The sequence below is a fragment of the Canis aureus genome, chromosome 7 (assembly GCF_053574225.1).
Source record: "Canis aureus isolate CA01 chromosome 7, VMU_Caureus_v.1.0, whole genome shotgun sequence".
NCBI classification, from domain to species: domain Eukaryota; kingdom Metazoa; phylum Chordata; class Mammalia; order Carnivora; family Canidae; genus Canis; species Canis aureus.
In genome coordinates, this window is record NC_135617.1 from 53,157,258 (window position 1) to 53,175,649 (window position 18,392).

General features: G+C 35.2%; 1 protein-coding gene across 2 annotated transcripts in view; it reads left to right on the forward strand.

Annotated features, from left to right (window-relative positions):
- The window catches only part of PKHD1 (PKHD1 ciliary IPT domain containing fibrocystin/polyductin), a 470,542-nt gene that overhangs the window by 318,947 nt on the left and 133,203 nt on the right, over nucleotides 1-18,392 (forward strand). For both annotated transcript variants that reach the window (XM_077903688.1, XM_077903687.1), the window contains 2 exons: nucleotides 3,896-4,009; nucleotides 6,459-6,546. In XM_077903688.1, the coding sequence (XP_077759814.1) occupies nucleotides 3,896-4,009; nucleotides 6,459-6,546 (202 nt within the window). The remainder of the gene's footprint in view (nucleotides 1-3,895; nucleotides 4,010-6,458; nucleotides 6,547-18,392) is intronic.

The window sequence follows — 18,392 nt, forward strand, 5'->3', positions numbered from 1 at the left end:
AAACTGCTATGTGCTTTCTGCTTTTTGTTTGTTCTGTGAGTTGTTATGTTTTATTTTCCACTGCTATTACTATAGATATACCTATTTTCCTTGTAATTCTGTCAACTTTTGCTTCCTTTACTCTGCAGCTATGATGCTAGGCACATAGATACTTAAGATTATTTCAACATTCGTGAACTGGGTATTTTCTACTCTGGAGTATTCCTCTTTATTTCTCATTGTTTTCTGCAAGCAAGAAGATTGGTTAAAATGACCTATTTCACCATCTCTGTGATAACATATAAATGAACTCTATTGGCAGTACATGGCCTTTTCTATTAGCTCACTGCAAAGAGGAGGCCGTCAGGGAGCAGGCACTTAGGGCATAGTTTGGAAGTACTGAGATAAGCCATGGTATGCTGTGACAGCCCAGAGGGGGCCTCTTAGCCCAATCTTGGCTAACAAGGAAGGATCCCAAAAGAGGTGGCATCAGAGATGGCTTTGGGCTGGTTTAGGGACTTAGGTGACTCAGCTTTTGAGCATGTCAAGGAAACTGGGGAAAAGGGATAGGATCTAAATGGACAAAGTTGTTTTCAATCGTTTGTCTCAAAATCTGCTCAATTGTTTGCTACCATAAGTAGATAACACGGCATTGAAGGACCTGGAGCATTCATCCTTGTCCATATTCCATACTACTTCATTAGGACAAGCTCCTTGGGGGAGAATTACTGCAGCAAGGGCTGTGGGCATTGTTACTCACAAAAGAGGGCTTCTAATTCAAAGTCAGAGAAGGCTGTTAGAAATAAATTACAGTGGAACTGAGCCTTGAGGGATGATTAGGAGTTAGACAGGACAATGGTGGGGATGCTAAAGCCTGGGACTCTCATGTGCACAGAAGAGAGAGCGTGGAGAGAATGGTAAGTAGTTCAGTGTGTGTTGGCTTAGTTACAAGGTGTGGGGAGTCATGTTAAGAGAGTGGGCTTAAGTGTAAACTAGGTTTATACTTGATTCAATCAAAGAGCTTTAGTTAATAAAATAATATAAGGTTCTTTTCCCTTTTTCTTACCTTTGAAGTTCATGGAATCCATTTGTACCGTATTCCTCAAATCATTATAACAGTTATCTTTTGTATACCAGAACTTATTTTCTTCCATCTCCCCAGGTGATTTTAGCATCTGGAACACATTCTGTTTCCCCTCCATTCCCCGCCATCACACTAAGTAATGGCAACGTCCCTTTACTTCTTTCCTGATCCCCTCTGTCCACATGTCTGAGGATGGTACCTATTATGTCTAAGCCGAGGCTCACCCACTTACGAGCTGTGTAATTCCTGACAAGTTACCCTCACGAGAACCTTACCAATCATCCACCAGAGGGTTGGAAGAACTCAATGAAATCATGAATGCAAAAACACTTGGCATGTCTGCAGCACAGCAACAATGATTTTCCCTCCGTGATGGGTATAAATTTGTCCAGGTTGAAAAATGCCTTTTGCTGTGCTTGAGAGCAGCTTGAAGCAACATGAAAAGGGAAACCCAAAAAGGCACTGCATTATCTTGAGAAGTTTCTCTCAGAGGTGGCTACTGCCATTTAGGAATAAACCCAAGCTAGTGAGACCCCTCACCTTTCTTTTTGCTAGATTTGAGAATAAGAGAAGAGCCTCTTCTTTAGGGCTTCCTATTCACCAGCTTTTACAAATTCAAGAGGCACTGCATTTTAATGTTAAAATAGCATAATTTTCCCCCCCTCTTAGGTCATTCTTGTCTTCTTTCTTCCCAGTCCCAATCCTCTATCATTCCTTCCCCCATATCACAAGAAAAAACAAAAAAAATTCAAACTCTGGTCATTTCAGATACCAAAATATAACGGCAGAGACTAATTTTGCCCAGACTTTCTGTGAACGCTTACATGTGCTGCGTTTGCGGGTTGCATAATTGATTTAATCTCTGATTTTAGAGGAACGCTGAACTCTCTTTGTGGGACTCTGCATACATTTCTCTAGGGCAAAAACTGTCCTACTTTTTTCTCTCTGGTATCTGTTTAGTGCTAGGCCATTCTTCCCCCCAAGAATCTAAACTACCCTCCGTGAAATAAATGAAATCACAGTTGGAAAACGGCTTACTGGACAGACTTAAAACTGCCAGATAAGAGCTACACCACACACATTTTTCTTAACATTCTCCTCCTCCCCTGCTTTCCTTCTTTCTGCTCTAGCACATCTTTGTTTGGGCCGAGAGGATGCATTAGTCACTCAACTGAGGATTGGCCTTGCCTACGTGGAGCAGCAGCAAACTTCAGCAATTCAATGGGAATACACAGGCTGTTGGTGCTAATCCTTGCCCACTGACCTGCAGTGTGGCTCCAGGCAGATTTCCTTCCCTTTCTGAAGCTTCCTTTCAACAGGGCCTCATGGACTAATGGCTGTGAAAGCTAGACTATAAAGATGTAGCAAGCTGCAAACTCACTCACATTGGAACCTTCTGGCTGACCAGGTACATACATGGAATGCCGACCGAGGAGGATGATTTTGTGCCCCCTGAAAGACCACTTAAGCAAAATAAAAGCAGTTTTAAGTTTACCAGTTACTTCATACTTCATTTGGCAACTTCAGTTTGGGTTATGTTTTCAGGAATTTTGGAACTAGAAAGTCTCATTTGCTAACAGATGTTCTTTGTCAACCTGTCTGATCCAGAGTATAGTTTGGGGACGACCTTCACACTAGTTGCTTCTCGAGAAACGAAGTCTTTGTAGTACTTTCTGTATCTTATGATGTGTGTTCTGCAGAAAATACCCTTTGTTAGGTTGATGTGAACACTATTCTGGCAAAATTCCCTGAACAATTCTCATGCTGTAAAAGTGACTGAACTCGGGGCACCTGTGTGGCTCAGCAGTTGAATGTCTGCCTTTGGCTCAGGTGGTGATCCCGGGTCCTGGGCTTGAGTTCCTTGTGCCTATGTCTCTGCCTCTCTCACTGTGTCTCTCATGAATAAATAGATCATTTTTTTTTTTAAAGTGACCAAACTCCTCTGTTTGCATCAATAGAATGAAGTCAAAAGTCAAAAGTAATGCTGACCTTTGTAGGCTGAACGGATTGTCTCCTTATGCTGCTAAAAGCATTTAGGCGTAGCAAAGAACTTAGTACTAGTTTAATAAATTACTTGGCATAAATTATTCAAATTCATCAGTGTTAAAATCAGACACTTATTTACTAGTTGGAGAAATTCGGACAAGTCCCTTGACTTCTAAGCCTTGTCATGTCTGGGTATTTAAAACTGAAATAGAGTCATACTTGCTTCTCAGGTTTGCTGTGAGGATTAAATGGAAAAATGCATGTAAATTTTAGCAATTTAGACATCCAGCCTCAGACAGTGTATCAGCCAGGTTTTGCTATAATAATGTGTAACAAATACCTCCCAGATCTCAATGGCTTACAACCACAAATATTTATGCTAGCATCAGTTCCAGTTTATGCATTCTATTCAAGTGTGCTACTGAGGACTCTTCATTCAGGCACTAGATGTTATTTAAGGAATTCTCTTTTCATGATGAGGAGCATAATTGCAAATGATCTGGTAAAAACTGGTGAAGTATTTGAAAGCATCAACTCAGCTTCTACCTAAATTTTATTGGCCAAAACAAATCACACGCCAGGCTAAATTTTAGTAAGTCAGGAAAGTATACCCTTCCCTAATGGAGAAAGAACAGTGAATATTTGCTAGTCATACAGTCTACCTCTGAGAAGTTTTCTGCATCCCATTTTCCCCCCTTTTCTTATTTCATCTATGTGATCATTGGCTCTTTTCCATATAGCTTACGTGATAGCATCTACTTTGCATTCCCAAAATTACATCACAATTTCCTTCTCTCTCTTTTAATTTCAAATTAACTTAAATGATATACTTTTCTTTGTAAACAGGTACTCTGGACAATCCCTTAGAGAAAGAACAAAAGCTTCTGATTCTCCTTAGAGCCTCAGAGGGAATTTTCTGTGACCGTTTGAATGGAATTCATATTGATCCAGGAACAATTGGTAAGAATATAATATAGTTTTTTATTAAAAATGAAATGAAATATGTGTGTTTCTGATATAGAAGTACCATTCATAGAACATCTACTAAATTCCAGGCACTCTTCTAGATAATTTATATTTATTATTTCACTTACCTGGTCTTTTGTAACAGTGTTCATTTTACCGTTGTCAAAAATAAGACTCAGAGATGATGAACAATATGCAGAAAGCCACATATCTTTTAGTGTCAGAGCTTAGATTTGTATCCAGATTGTTCAGAGCTTAGATTTGTATCCAGATTGTACCGAGCCTAGACTAAAGAGTCTGTTATCAACTGTAAATACTATTTGGTTGTTGATATATCTTTCAATCGATAGATCTATAGATTGCTTAGAAACATTTGCTGTTGACAGTTTCTTCATTTGATACTGCCATAGCACCAAATCCTGTTTTAAAACTGACTAGTAAGAGCACAGAAGCTGGGACTGGGTTTGCATAACAGGGATGTGAGAGCCGCTCTAACTCCATTCTTAGGGATAGGTATAAGAGGCTGTTTATTCTAGCATATTCTCACTTTCTTTCTCTGGCATTACTAATTTTCTAAGATCTCAGCAACTCAACAAAATGGAAGCAATTCTATTAGGACAGTGTGAAGTTTGATAGCCTAGTTTCATAATGTATGGCCATTGCCAGAAAGTACTATACTTAGGCGGGGCTTTATTGTTTCTGAAGGATTTTTCATACATGCTTTTATTTTTTAAAGAATATGAGATTTTTGCTTTTTTCAAGTTGGCAAACTAAATGGCTGATAAGAACATTCAATTTATTTTTTGTGTGGTGTCCACTGTGCTCTACACAGCACCACATCGGATTAAACTTTAAGAGCATACAAGGATGCTTGTCTTAATCTTTGACTCCAGCTAATGTTTTTGAAATTCTCTCCAATATTAAATTGAATAAGAATGATATATTTATTTCATTGGATGTTTAAAATTTTGTGACATCATAAGTAAATGACAGGTATTAATTTAAATATTATAAGTTTGAAACAACTAAGAAATGGTTTTATTTTACAGTAAATCTTTGATGATTAGAAATGATCAAGAAATCTACTTGTCTGGCCAATCTAATTTTCTGCACAACTCAAATTTAAGGAAATTACATCTTCGCTAAAATCTTTTGTTGAAAATTTATCTAAATTCCTTCACTTTCCTCCCTTTCCTAGTTTACTTACCCATAGTAAAGAAGCTAGAATTTTTTTAAGATGGTGATGATGATACCATATGAAAAAAATATATATAGTCATATTTGTATGACTATTATTATGAAAGATTATTCCAAGACATGTCCTGAAAGTGAGAATACTTCTTACATTTCCATTAATCCTAATTTTAGTGTTATGACTTTTTTTTCTGAATTAGAGTATGGAAAAAATATAAATAATGACATAAACAGTGGTTAGGTTCTAATTGATTGAGATTTTTGTTGTTGTTGTTCACATTGGATTAAAACCCAAGGCATAGTATTTGTACTTTATAGGTAGTGTTTGGTTCTTTTATTCATATGTTTTCTGCTAAAAATTGTGAAATCTTTAGATTTCAAGATTAGTGATTTGCAAAATATGCTATGTACCAATCCAGGAGTATGTGGACAATCTGGGTTAAGGAAGAAAATATTTTGAACTTCTAATTCAAACATATGTGAATATATTCAAATATCTGTATGTTTTTCTAAAAATAAATAAATACACATGCTTTAGGGGTGCATGATCATAATTTTGTTATGGCTTGGGTTCACGCTCAAAACATTTGAGACCACTGGAATATAAGGAATTGTGCTACATGTGATTTTAAATGGCAATAAAACATGTAAGAGGAAAGACCTGAAGGAATAAAACTGGACTGCATCAAGCATGTCCCTGGTACGCCTTTAATTTATGAGTCTGAAATAAATTATATTTTGAAACAAAGGAGCTAGAGATCTATCCTTTGATATCTATAATACAAAAATATATGAAGTTCAACCACTGAAAACAAAGCTAATAGCACCAAATCTGTTTCCTCAGGGGATAAAATTACCCTTGCCTTTTGGAAAATGAAGCCTATAACATAAAATATCAAAACCAGTTAACTTTGAACAGAATTGCAAATGATTTGGAGTCACTTAATGGTAGAACTTAACTAGTTAGCCATTTAGAGTGGTCCATTTCCCAACTTTCAGATTACTAGATGTGGTGTAGCATTTGTTTCTCTATAGCTTTTGAGAGAATGAGAGTGAGTTCCATAGCCATGTGAGATATATATGATTTTCTGAATATAGAGAACTTAAATATTCTTTGATATGGTGGACATCTTCATATATAGTTTTCATATCACATATCTTGCACAATAAGCTCTCTAGTGGGTTTTCCTTGGGTGGCCTTAATTCCTCTGAAACTTTCTTATTCAACTGTTGATCCTTTTCATTTCAGGGGTATATGGGAAAGTCCAGCTTCACGGTGCTTGTCCTAAAAAATCTTGGACCCGTCTTGCAGCTGACATCGCCTCGGGCAATGAGAGGTAAGAAATGAGAGTAAATTAGGGATGTATTTGCTTGTTTGTTTTACTGATGTCTCAGGTTTTATTATAACAAAAAAAATTAATTAAATATTATATTAAGACTCAAAACTCAAGGATGAACAAATGGTAAAATAAGGGACTAGACGGGATTTAAAAAAACCTCTGTAACATAATATAAGAACAAAACTGAAATCAAAAACAGAGGAGTCTATAGTTTATTTAAGGAGTAAAGTTTACGTAATACATTTTTACTCCTATCAATAAGTCTTTAAAAATATGAATTCTATGAGATAACAGATGAAATGTAAAGTGACATCCTAATAGTCTGAGTTGAGATGATGGCTGGCTAAGAGATAGAAATAAAATAAAAATGAGATAAAGTATGAGAATCTTATAGAATTTAAAATGCAATAACAGAATTTTAAAATGCGTTGTAGGTAGGAAAGAATGAAATTGCCCCTGCCTCAAAGTGAATAGGCACCATTAAGAGTGAACTGATGGGATCTGCCTGCATATGGAAGAGAAGAAGATCAGGAGATAAAAATCATAGAAGAGATGGTATTAGAAATAGAGAACAGAAAATGCAAAGTACATATAGGTAATTGCTCTTTTTAAATAAGCACCTACAGTAATTACAACAGAAAGTATAATGAAAATTCTACCTAAAATACACATAGCAAACCTGAGAGAACTTACATTTAATTTGAAGAGATGAACGTCAAAAATAATGATTGCTACATAGCCTCACAGTACAAGAAAAAGTGGTGAGCAAAATAAAAGAAAAACAGAAAGGAACATAAAGCTCGTTAACCTTAGAATTCTCTACACCATTAAATATAGGAAAATAGTGGTGTAAAATATATACACATTTAGGGAAAAAATATATACATGTTTACAGATTTCTAATCAAAGAATTGGACACCCTGCTAAGATTACTGTTTGCATGTGAAAACAATACAAAACAAAACAAATGTATATCTTTTGCTTTGTAAGAACTGAAAAAAATGTAAAAATAAAGTATTTTAATAAAAAGATTAAACTGATTTAAAATGCGTGAATAAAAATAAAATTCAGGAATCTGTAAAGGTACATAAAGTGTCAATTTTAAAGGTAAGCATTGGAATAAGTTAAATATAATACCATAAATATGGCTGTTAAAATAAGACAAAGTCTAGTTATTCTCATAAAAGAAACTACATAAAATTTGAAAGGTTAATGTATTAGTCAGGATTCTGTTGTGTGTTGTATATATGTAAAATATATAATATATATGGTAGTATATATAAAGAGATGTATTTCAAGGAATTGGCTTACATTCTTATGAGGGCTGGTAGGTTGAAAATTTGTAGGGCAGGTTGGTAGGCTGCAAAGTCTTGAACCTTGTCTGGAGGCAGAATTTCTTCTTTTTCAGGGAAACTTCAATTTTGCTTTTAAGGCCTTCCAGCTGATTGTGAGGCCACCCACATCATTGAGGGTTACTTAAGGTCAATTCATTGTAGATGTTAACCACATTTACAGAACACCTTTGAACAAGCACCTACATTAGTGTACAGATTAGATAGAATTACTGGGTACTACAGCAGAGCCGACTTGACACATAAACTAACCATCACAGGTCGTAATTCTCAGATAAAACGCTGGGTTTACAACCTGGGACTATGGCCATAGGAATTTGACAATGGGACGTGAGTGCCATATGAAGTAAATATGAGTCAATTTGTTTTAGCAGAATTTAAACAGGATATATATATATCCTGGGTGCTGTGATCCTGGAGACCCGGGGTCGAGTCCCATGTTGGCCTCCCTGCATGGAGCCTGCTTCTCCCTCTGCCTGTGTCTCTGCCTCTCTCTCTCTCTGTGTCTTTCATGAGTAAATAAATAAAATCTTAAAAAAAAAAAAAGCTGGGTAATAAATCAACATGTAATCACAACTTTTTTTAATAGAGAAAAATAAGACCAATATGGAAAAAAATTAATTAAATATCAGATAAAATGAGTCATTGAAATAAAAACAAAGGACTCAATTATAAGAAAAGAAAAATTAAGTGAAAAAAATACAAACATTTTATATTAATAAAAACTTAATCTCCAGAGATACCTTAATAGTCAGGAAAGTTTTATACCAGATAACATAATATAGAAATATATAAAGTAAATCTCAAAAAATAATGAAGAAATTGACAAAAACAAAAATGATACTGAAAGTTTCTTTCAGTTTTTTGTTTTCCTTTCTCTCTCTCTCTCTCTCTCTCTCTCTCTCTTTTTTTTTTTTTTTTTTGAAAGAGAGAGAGAGAGAGAGAGAGAAAGCCATGACTGGGAGAAGGGGAAGAGGTAGAGGGAGAAGGAGAGAGTATCCTAAGGAAGCTCCACATTCAGTGCAGAGACATGGGGCTCGATCCCAGGACCCCAATATCATGATCTGAGCAAAAATCAAAAGTTGAATGCTCAACCAGTTGAGCCACCCAGGCACCCTCCTTTCCATTTTAACCTTTAATTTAAATTAAAAATCATAAAGAAAACATGACAAAGTCTGAATAATATAATAAAGGAAATTTGATTTATAAATACAAAGAATATAAATATAGTTTACCCCAGAATATATATATAGTTAAAGCCTTAACAAATTTTAGTAAACAGAAATGATGTAGAATATGATCACAATAAAAAGTGTAATCTTGACCAACAATATTAATCTCTTGCAAGATTAAAGAGCAGAAAAGAAAAAATAAACCTTTTCCTAAATAATTTTTGTATCAAAGAGGAGATGAAAACTCCCTCAGTAGAATGCTAGCAAAATAGCAATAATGACAGTATTGGATGAGACATAGCCAATATGTCATCACATTAAATGCTTTTATTGCTGAAAAATAAAATACAAAAATACACAAACTAAGATGTCAATGTGAGAAACAAGAAACAAAATAACCAATGAGTCAAATGAAATTAATTTGTGTAACATATAAGGCAGAGATTAGTGAATTAGGAAGTAGAAAAGTAGTAGAATTGAAATTTTTTTTAGAGATAGTGGTTTAATCTTTAATAACTTTAATTATACAAAGAAAATACTATATAAATTCAGAAATGAAAATTCAAATATAACAGACCAAAGAGACTAGAATTATAATATAAAAATGTATATATCTACAGAGTGTAATTGTGAAATTTAAAAAACTAAATTATATGTGAGAATATAGATTATTATAATTGGCTAAAGGAGCATATAACTGAGAGAACCAACAATAGCAAAAGACATGCCATTATCAAAATTTTGTTCCCAAGAATAAATTTGGCTCAAATAAATTGATAGTATATTCTTTCAATCATTCAAATATCAGACACTTTTTATGTTGTATAATCTGTTCCATAGCATAAGAAAATACGTGAAGTTTTTCAATTCATTTTAGGAAGCAAGCATAAAATAATTTTTAATTATTTATTATTTTTATTTATTTATTTTCATAAAATAATTTTTAAAGCAGTTACTAGATAGAATTCAAATAAAGAATACTAGGGTAACACCTAAGGATAAATTAAATGCAAAAATTCTAAATAAAACAGCAACAAATGAAATCCAGTATATTATTAGGAAAAAAATCATGGTTGGGGATGATTTATTCAACTAAAGAAGGATGGTTTAAAATGAAATAATTCCTTAATATAATTTATCTAAGCAATACATATAAAGACTTAGAACATGATTAATTTGGTATAAAACAGAAACACATTTATAAAATTCAGCTTGCATTCTTAGAATAAACAATAAATTAAGACTACTAAAATATTCCTTTATTTCTTTTTTTAAAGGATATTCCTTTAAATCAATGTTTCTTTTTTTTTAATTTCATTTTTATTTATTTATCATGAGAGACACAGAGAGAGAGGCAGAGACACAGGCAGAGGGAGAAGCAGGCTCCACGCAGGGAGCTTGATTTGGGACTCAATCCCGGGACCCCAGAATCACGCCTGGGCTGAAGGCAGGTGCTAAACTGCTGAGCCACCCGGGATCACTAAATCAATGTTTCTTAATAGAGTGGTTTAGCCATTAGTTGAGGATCACTGCTTTAAATAATAATACAAAATAAATAATTAAAAATCCCTCCTAAACAAGCAACTTTCTATTTTATGGAAAACCTGACATTAAAAATTATTGTGTATTACAACAGTCATTAAATATTATTATTAAAGTTTTAGCCAATGTATTGAGTCAAGAAAAAAAAAATGAATCAGTTACTACTATTAAAAGGAATCCAAATTGTCAGATTTTTGTAAATTATATATATTTTTTCCTTGAACCCTAGAGAATCATCTGAAAAACTACCATTGCATTCAGTAAGTGCACAAATTAATAGTTTTTAAATATTTCAATGTAAAATCCTATTTAAATATCAATTTAAAATATCTAAAAATAAACTTAAGGAAAATTATAGGAACAACAGAAACAAGACTACAAAACACTAGTAAAAGGCATAAAAGGAGATTAGAATAAATGGTGATGCATATCATCAATGCAAAGGCTCAAAATTTTAAATATATGAAATATTTTTAAAAGATTTTATTTGTTTATTTGAGAGAGATCAAGAAAGCACAAGCAGGGAGAGCAACAGAGGGAGAGAAGCAAGCTCCCCACTGAGCAGGGAGCCTGACATGGGGTTTAATCCCAGGACCCTGAGATCACAACCTGAGCCAAAGGCAGATACTTAACTGACTGAGCTGCCCAAGAGGCCTAAAGATATTAAATCTAATGAAGCTTTAACAGTGAGTCAAATATATGCATTTGAAATCTGGTTCACTATTTCTAAGTCTTTTGGAACAATAAACACTTGAAGATAGCCAACATTACCAGTAACTTCTTGAAAAATATATACCTGTGTATATCTTGGGGCACATGGGTGGTGCAGTTGGCACCTGACTTTTGTTTTCGGCTCAGATCATGGTCCCAAGGTCCTGGAATTAAGCACTGCTTTGGCTTCATGCTCAGTGTGGACTCTCTCCCAAATAAACAAATAAATTATATTTGTTTTAATCTGAATAATTTAATCACAGCTTTAATCTGAATAATTATCTTATTGCTATTGGCACCAAAACAGAAAAGAATGCCTAGCAATAGACTCAGGTATGTATTATTACTTAGAATTTGAATAACTTAGCATTTCAATTTAGTTGCAGACTTGTGCTGGAGTAATTGGTAAACACTTTGGAAAACTATAAAATTAGATTCTCAAATTATGCTTCACTCTGAAAAAGTTATAGCTAGATTTTAAAAAATGTAAAAAAAAATCCAAAACCATAAAATTATTTGAAGAACACTTAAGTAAATATTATATAATATTAAATTAGGAAAGACCTCTCATTATAAGAAATGCAACTATAGCAGCACGAAGTCATAGATTTGACAACATAAAAAAGTCAATATTTAAAAAAATCAGTATTTTTGCAAAAAATTACAAAATGCAAAGGCAGATAATAAACTAGAAATATTTGCAATTTATAATAGTACAGATGGAGGGCTAATATTTTTATATGTAAAGAATGCTTAGGAATAAAAAAAAAGATGAACATGCTAGAAGAATAATCATTAAAGAGTTTGAATACACAAGCCACAATAGAAGACATACATCTGATTAATAAACATATGAAAAAAAGTTCTTCTCTACTAGAGTTGAAACAAATGTTAATTAAAACAAAATTGAGCACTATTTAAAAATATTTAATTATCAAAGGGGAAGATTATTGAATTCCATGTTGACAAAGGGGAAGAGATATGAGCATTCAAGAAAATATTACGTATTAGCCTAGTTTTGTAAATAAAGTAAAATAACATTTATGTATGCATATATGTGGATAGAGGATGTCTGGAAGGACGTACACCACAGCAAGGATCCCTGTAGGAGAGATGATAGCTGGCTACTGCTTTGGTGTGATTTTTCTCTCTGTACAGAATTTCTTCATAGAGTAGTTATTGCCTTTGCACATTGTTATTGTTTTTTAATACAATTTTTGTATACTCTTACCCTACATCAAACACTGAGTTATGGGGCCTGGAAATACAATAATAAGTAAAAATTGATATGGTCTCTGTACCTAGACATTAATGAAATAAATATAAAGTAAATGTAAAATTACTTATGTGACAAATGCAATGAAGGAGGGCTTTATAGGATTCTGAAAACATGAATATGAGATCTTGAGGCAGTAATGGAGGTTAGAGAAGGCTTCCCTGCAGAGTGATTTCAGAGGTGAGAACTAAAAAATGAGTGGGCTTTAATTAGGCAAAGTGGGCTTGGGTATGTATGGAAAGAGCACTCCAGCAAGAGCAAACAGCATTCAATCATTCAACAAATATCTGATGGGTACTTACCGTGTGCTAGGGTGGCTGTAAGCACTGGAGATGTAGAAGTAGATTTGAAGAGATCACTGTCCTCTGGGACTTTATATCTTCATGGAGAAAGGGACAATAAAGAAGCTAATACAGAAATATAAACAACATACTTGCATATTATAAAATGCGCTAGTAAGGAAATAAACAGGATGATATGATTGAAAACAGTTGGGTAGTGTACAGGGTACCCTTTTAGACTGAAGGGAAGACCTCTTTGGGGAAAAAAATTTGAGCTGAGCTCTCAATGGTAGGAGGCATCCTGCTGTCTAATGAGAATGGACTAGAGAGCTTACTGAAGGAGGGACATCTAGCATTGTCTCTGAAGTGGCCTTTGGGGAGTGGGAGACAGAGAGCAGGTTACTATAGTTGGACCAGAATAAGCAAAGGGGAGAATGGTTATTATATAGTAGATGCCACGTCACATGGTACCTAGTTTAGGTGTGAGAGTTCAGAGGGAAAATCACTGAGGGGTTTACAGAGGGCAATCGATAGACTCTGACTTGTGTTTTGAAAACCACTCTGGCTGCTATATAGATGATGAGTGGTGGAGAAAAAAGCAGAAGCTGGGCTATGAGTTAGAAGGCCAGTTGAGACCAAGTATCATGGTGGGTAGAATTATAGAGGAGGCAATGGTGATGGAGAGAAGAGATGGCACTGTCTGGACATGCCAATGGACTGAATGTTGAGATGAAGGAAGTGCTTCAGATTTTTTTATTGAGCAACTTGGTGGGAGGTAGAAACATGCACTGAGATGGGAAGACTGGAAGAGGAACAGATTTGTCAGGGTGGAAGACGGGACATGCTAAGTTGGAGACACCAAGTGGAGATGTCAAGAAGGCAATTAGATTTGTATTTTAGGGCTAAGGCAAAAAATGATGGGGAGTCATCCAGGAACTAAATGATGCCACTGATCAAGAAGATAGGAAGAGGAGAAAATTGGAGTCTGTAAATGAAACTGGGCCAGTCCAATTCTTCAGAAGTTGATAGAGTCAGCAAAGATGATGGAGAAGCAGAGGCCCAACAGGTGATTCTGTGGTGGGAGGAAGAATGGGCAACATGAGTGGCTTGGAGGAAGGCCAAGTTGGTTGACCTGGAGAGCAGGGACTGAGCACAGTAGGGTTCCCAGGAGTAGTTAGGGGTCAAGGCATATTCACTGGCAATATCAAGAATTTAATTTTTTGGGATCCCTGGGTGGTGCAGCGGTTTGGTGCCTGCCTTTGGCCCAGGACGTGATCCTGGAGACCTGGAATCAAATCCCACGTTGGGCTCCTGGTGCATGGAGCCTGCTTCTCCCTCTGCCTGTGTCTCTGCCTCTCTCTCTCTCTCTCTCTCTCTGTGTGTGTGTGACTATCATAAATAAAAATAAATAAATAAATAAATAAATAAATAAATAAATAAATAAATAAATAAAAAGAATTTAATTTTTTACCCTCCAGGAGCATTGTGTAACTGTTTTAAGTTCCTAAGAGGATAGTATGGATGGGAGGTAAAGCTTGTAATCACATTCCTATATCTAAAAAAAAAAAAAAAAAAAATCATTCTAGGTACAATGCAGACAACAGGAGTCAAAAATGTATGTAGGGGCACCACTTAGCAGGTCCAAGCAAGAGATAATATAACCTGTAGTCAAGAGCTGACGTGTCGATGGAGAGAAGTGGGCAGATTTAGATACAGGAAATAAAAATCTATAAGATATACTGGATATGATGGACTCTCTTGGTTTCTGGATTGCAGAGATGTATGTGGTGCCATTCACTAAAAGAGGACTAAATTGGAAGAAAATATTATGAGTTCAGATTTGGTCATGTTGACTTTGAAGTGCCTGATACCCAAAAAGATTTGTGAAGTAGGCGTTTCAAGGAGGGATAAATACGAAACTAATGATGAGGTTAGCAAGTTGGAATCTGGCAAGAGCTGTATGAATGGATTTTTCTTTAAAGGTGTGTTAAGAACCTCATTCAGTCAGAGCTATAGGCTCCTTCAAAGGAAATTCAATTTTATGAATGAAAACTATCTATAGTAATTCGCTACCATTTATTGAGTTCTTATCATGTTCATTTACTCATGTGAGGCATTACCAAGCATTTTACATATATTGATCTCATTGAAATGTTTCAGTGCTATGTTAGGTATTATTATCTGCATTTACACATACAACAACTATATAGAAAAGTTGAGTAAAATTTCTAAGTTTATAAAGCTAGGAGTTCCTGGGGTTGACCGTTTTTTTATCATGATTTGTCTGATTTTATTGTTTGTGTTCTGGTGTTCTATATAATACAAATATTAAAAACAAAATTTCTTGTATCAGTGTTCTGATAAGGAGTTTTTAATGAATTTATATGAATGGTATGTAATTACCGTAGTGCATCCACTTAATGGAGAGCCTTCCTTTTTTTAACCTTCTAAAAAAATGTGAAATACTTGAAGCCTCATGAGAAGTTGCAAAAATAGTACAAGGTTCTCATGTACCCTTCACCCAGCATTCCCTGATGATATATTTCATAACCTGAACATGATGAAATCTAGCAAATTGATATTAGTATAGTATTAACTGAAGTACAGACCTTATTCAAGCCATTTCTTTAAACATTGATCTATGGTTTTCCTTATGTTAAAAGTCAATTTAATAAGTCTTTCTAGTGCATTGTTATAGGAACAGATTTTACTCAGACTTCCTTATGGATTTTTTACCAACAGAATTACATGTCTGAATTTACTTGTGTATAATTGATTCATTTTATGAAGAACACCGAAGTGAAATCTTCAGAGGAAAAATTTCATGTTGTTTATAAACTTAAACTACCACTGATAAAAGTAAGCTTAGCAAGATATTTGAAACAATATTATTTCGTTTGTTACACGTTATAATTTAAATTTATTGCTAAGTTGCTCTTTACTGTCACTTGCTCCAGTTGACTTTGAGGAAGACTGATGAACAACATGTTGGATTTTTTGGACTTTAGCTAAGTCAAGAGAAGTTATACTGACATTTGTACTTAGATTTAAAGACATTGGTTTTTACTCATTATAAGCATTAAGTAGATGTTTTACTGTGAGTCATTTAAGGGTGACCACATGTTCTTTGTAATTAAATGGTTACTCAATCAATCCTATGCAAAGCTTTTAGTTTTTATCCTGGTCATTACAAGATTTTAAACGGCAGGGACAGGGTTCAATTCATGTTTTAATATGGTTCCTGCTGTGTGCAGAGTTGACTGTTGGTGAGGACAAGGGTGGGAGCAGAGAGACTGTTAGGCCAGTGTTCTAACATTATAGCCATTTAAGTGACACATGCTGGTGGCTTAGATTATGGTAGTAGTGAAGATGGAGATGACAGAGTGGTGAAATACCTGTGGCAGACAGGGGAAACGTGGAATGCTGATAGATTGGGTAAAAGAAAAAATGAAGAATCAGAGATTACCATAGAATGTTTGACCTGAGCAACTGGGTGAGGAATGCTCTGATATACTGAGAAGAGTTGAGGCACCGGGGTGGCTCAGTGGTTGAACGTCTGCCTTTGACTCAAGTCATGATCCCAGAGTCCTGGGATCAAATCTTGCATCAGGCTCCCCACAGGGACCCTGCTTCTCCCTCTGCCTATGTCTCTGCCTCTCCGTGTCTTTTATGAATAAATAAATAAAATACTTTTAAAAATAAGAAAAGAAGAGAAAACTGAGGGAAGGGTAGGTTTATGGGGAACCTTCCTCAAAAGATCTCATATTTTTCTTATTTCTTTTCTCATTTAGTTTTTTTTAATAATAAATTTATTTTTTATTGGTGTTCAACTTGCCAACATACAGAATAACACCCAGTGCTCATCCCTTCAAGTGCCCCCCTCAGTGCCCGCCACCCAGTCACCCCCACCCCCCGCCCTCCTCCCCTTCCACCACCCCTAGTTCGTTTCCCAGAGTTAGGAGTCTTCCATGTTCTGTCTCCCTTTCTGATATTTCCTACCCATTTCTTCTCCCTTCCCCTCTATTCCCTTTCACTATTATTTATATTCCCCAAACGAATGAGACCATATAATGTTTGTCCTTCTCCAATTGACTTACTTCACTCAGCATAATACCCTCCAGTTCCATCCACGTTGAAGCAAATGGTGGGTATTTGTCATTTCTAATGGCTGAGTAATATTCCATTGTATACATAGACCACAGCTTCTTTATCCATTCATCTTTCGATGGACACTGAGGCTCCTTCCACAGTTTGGCTATTGTGGACATTGCTGCTATAAACATCGGGGTGCAGATGTCCCGGCGTTTCATTGCATCTGTATCTTTGGGGTAAATCCCCAGCAGTGCAATTGCTGGGTCATAGGGCAGATCTCATTTAGTTTTTAAAGAAAGATAGTGTTATAGAGCCTTATCCAGTCTCTTGGTCCTATTATTTTTCTGGGTTTCTTCTGTGACATACTTTTCTTCTGTGATGTACTCACTTACTCTGTTATTTATAAGAAAATAACTCTGAACTAAACAACACATTGTCACCTCAACTTTGCCCCAGGACCGTGGCCTTCCACTCTGACCTCATCACTGACTTCATCTAATTTGCTATCTCCTGTATCAAATTAGTGATTATATTCTTTGGATGTACTTTGTTTGGATACTTCTTGTTCTTCTTTCTAGTACATTCCCACTTCAAACATGACTGTTCATATAGTTATTTTTACTAGGCTTCCTAAATGCTTGATAAATAAAATAAGGGTGTACACAGTGCTCTGGAATCTCTTCTTGCTTTACACTCTCCATTTGTCCTGAGAATCCACCACATCTTCTACAGGCTTTTAATCTCCCCTCTAGCATACACTGACTTTCTTACCATCTAGATTATAAAATGTGGTTTTCTGATTAATGATTTTAATAAAAGTATGCTTCCTGGTTGACTGATACTAAGCTACTCAAGGTGTCTGTGTCTTGTTCCTCCAAGTGGCTTCTTCTACAGGAGCAGGAAAATATTGTTTTTTATTGATTGTGTATATTACTCAGCATCTAGTACACAGCAAAACACAAAGAAAACTTCTAGTAAATGCCTGCTACCTTGCATGGATATGTCTTTTCTGGAAATCAGAACTTACTGAGCCTCTTGATTCAGAGGTAGATCATCTAAGAAATGAGAATCTTACATTTATTTTTAAAAGTCACTGTAATTTATCTTGCTTATTACTCAAACTTTATTGCTACACTATGACAATTTAGTTCAAGTAATATTAGAATAAAGAGTTGCTGACCTTATTCATTTATTGGCAGGAGTTCAGGATCATGTGTGTAGAAGATCATGTATGTAGAAGATGGTTCTCTGGTCTAATGAGCTAGTGGGGTCCTGGTCTCAGATTGGCTCTTGCCTCCATGCTGGGAATAGGCACAAGAGGTAGGAACATAAGGTGGAAATAGTGTGGTACCATGAACACAAACTGGAACTTTGAGGGAAGACAGACTGTAATAATTCTTTTTTTTAAAGATTTTGT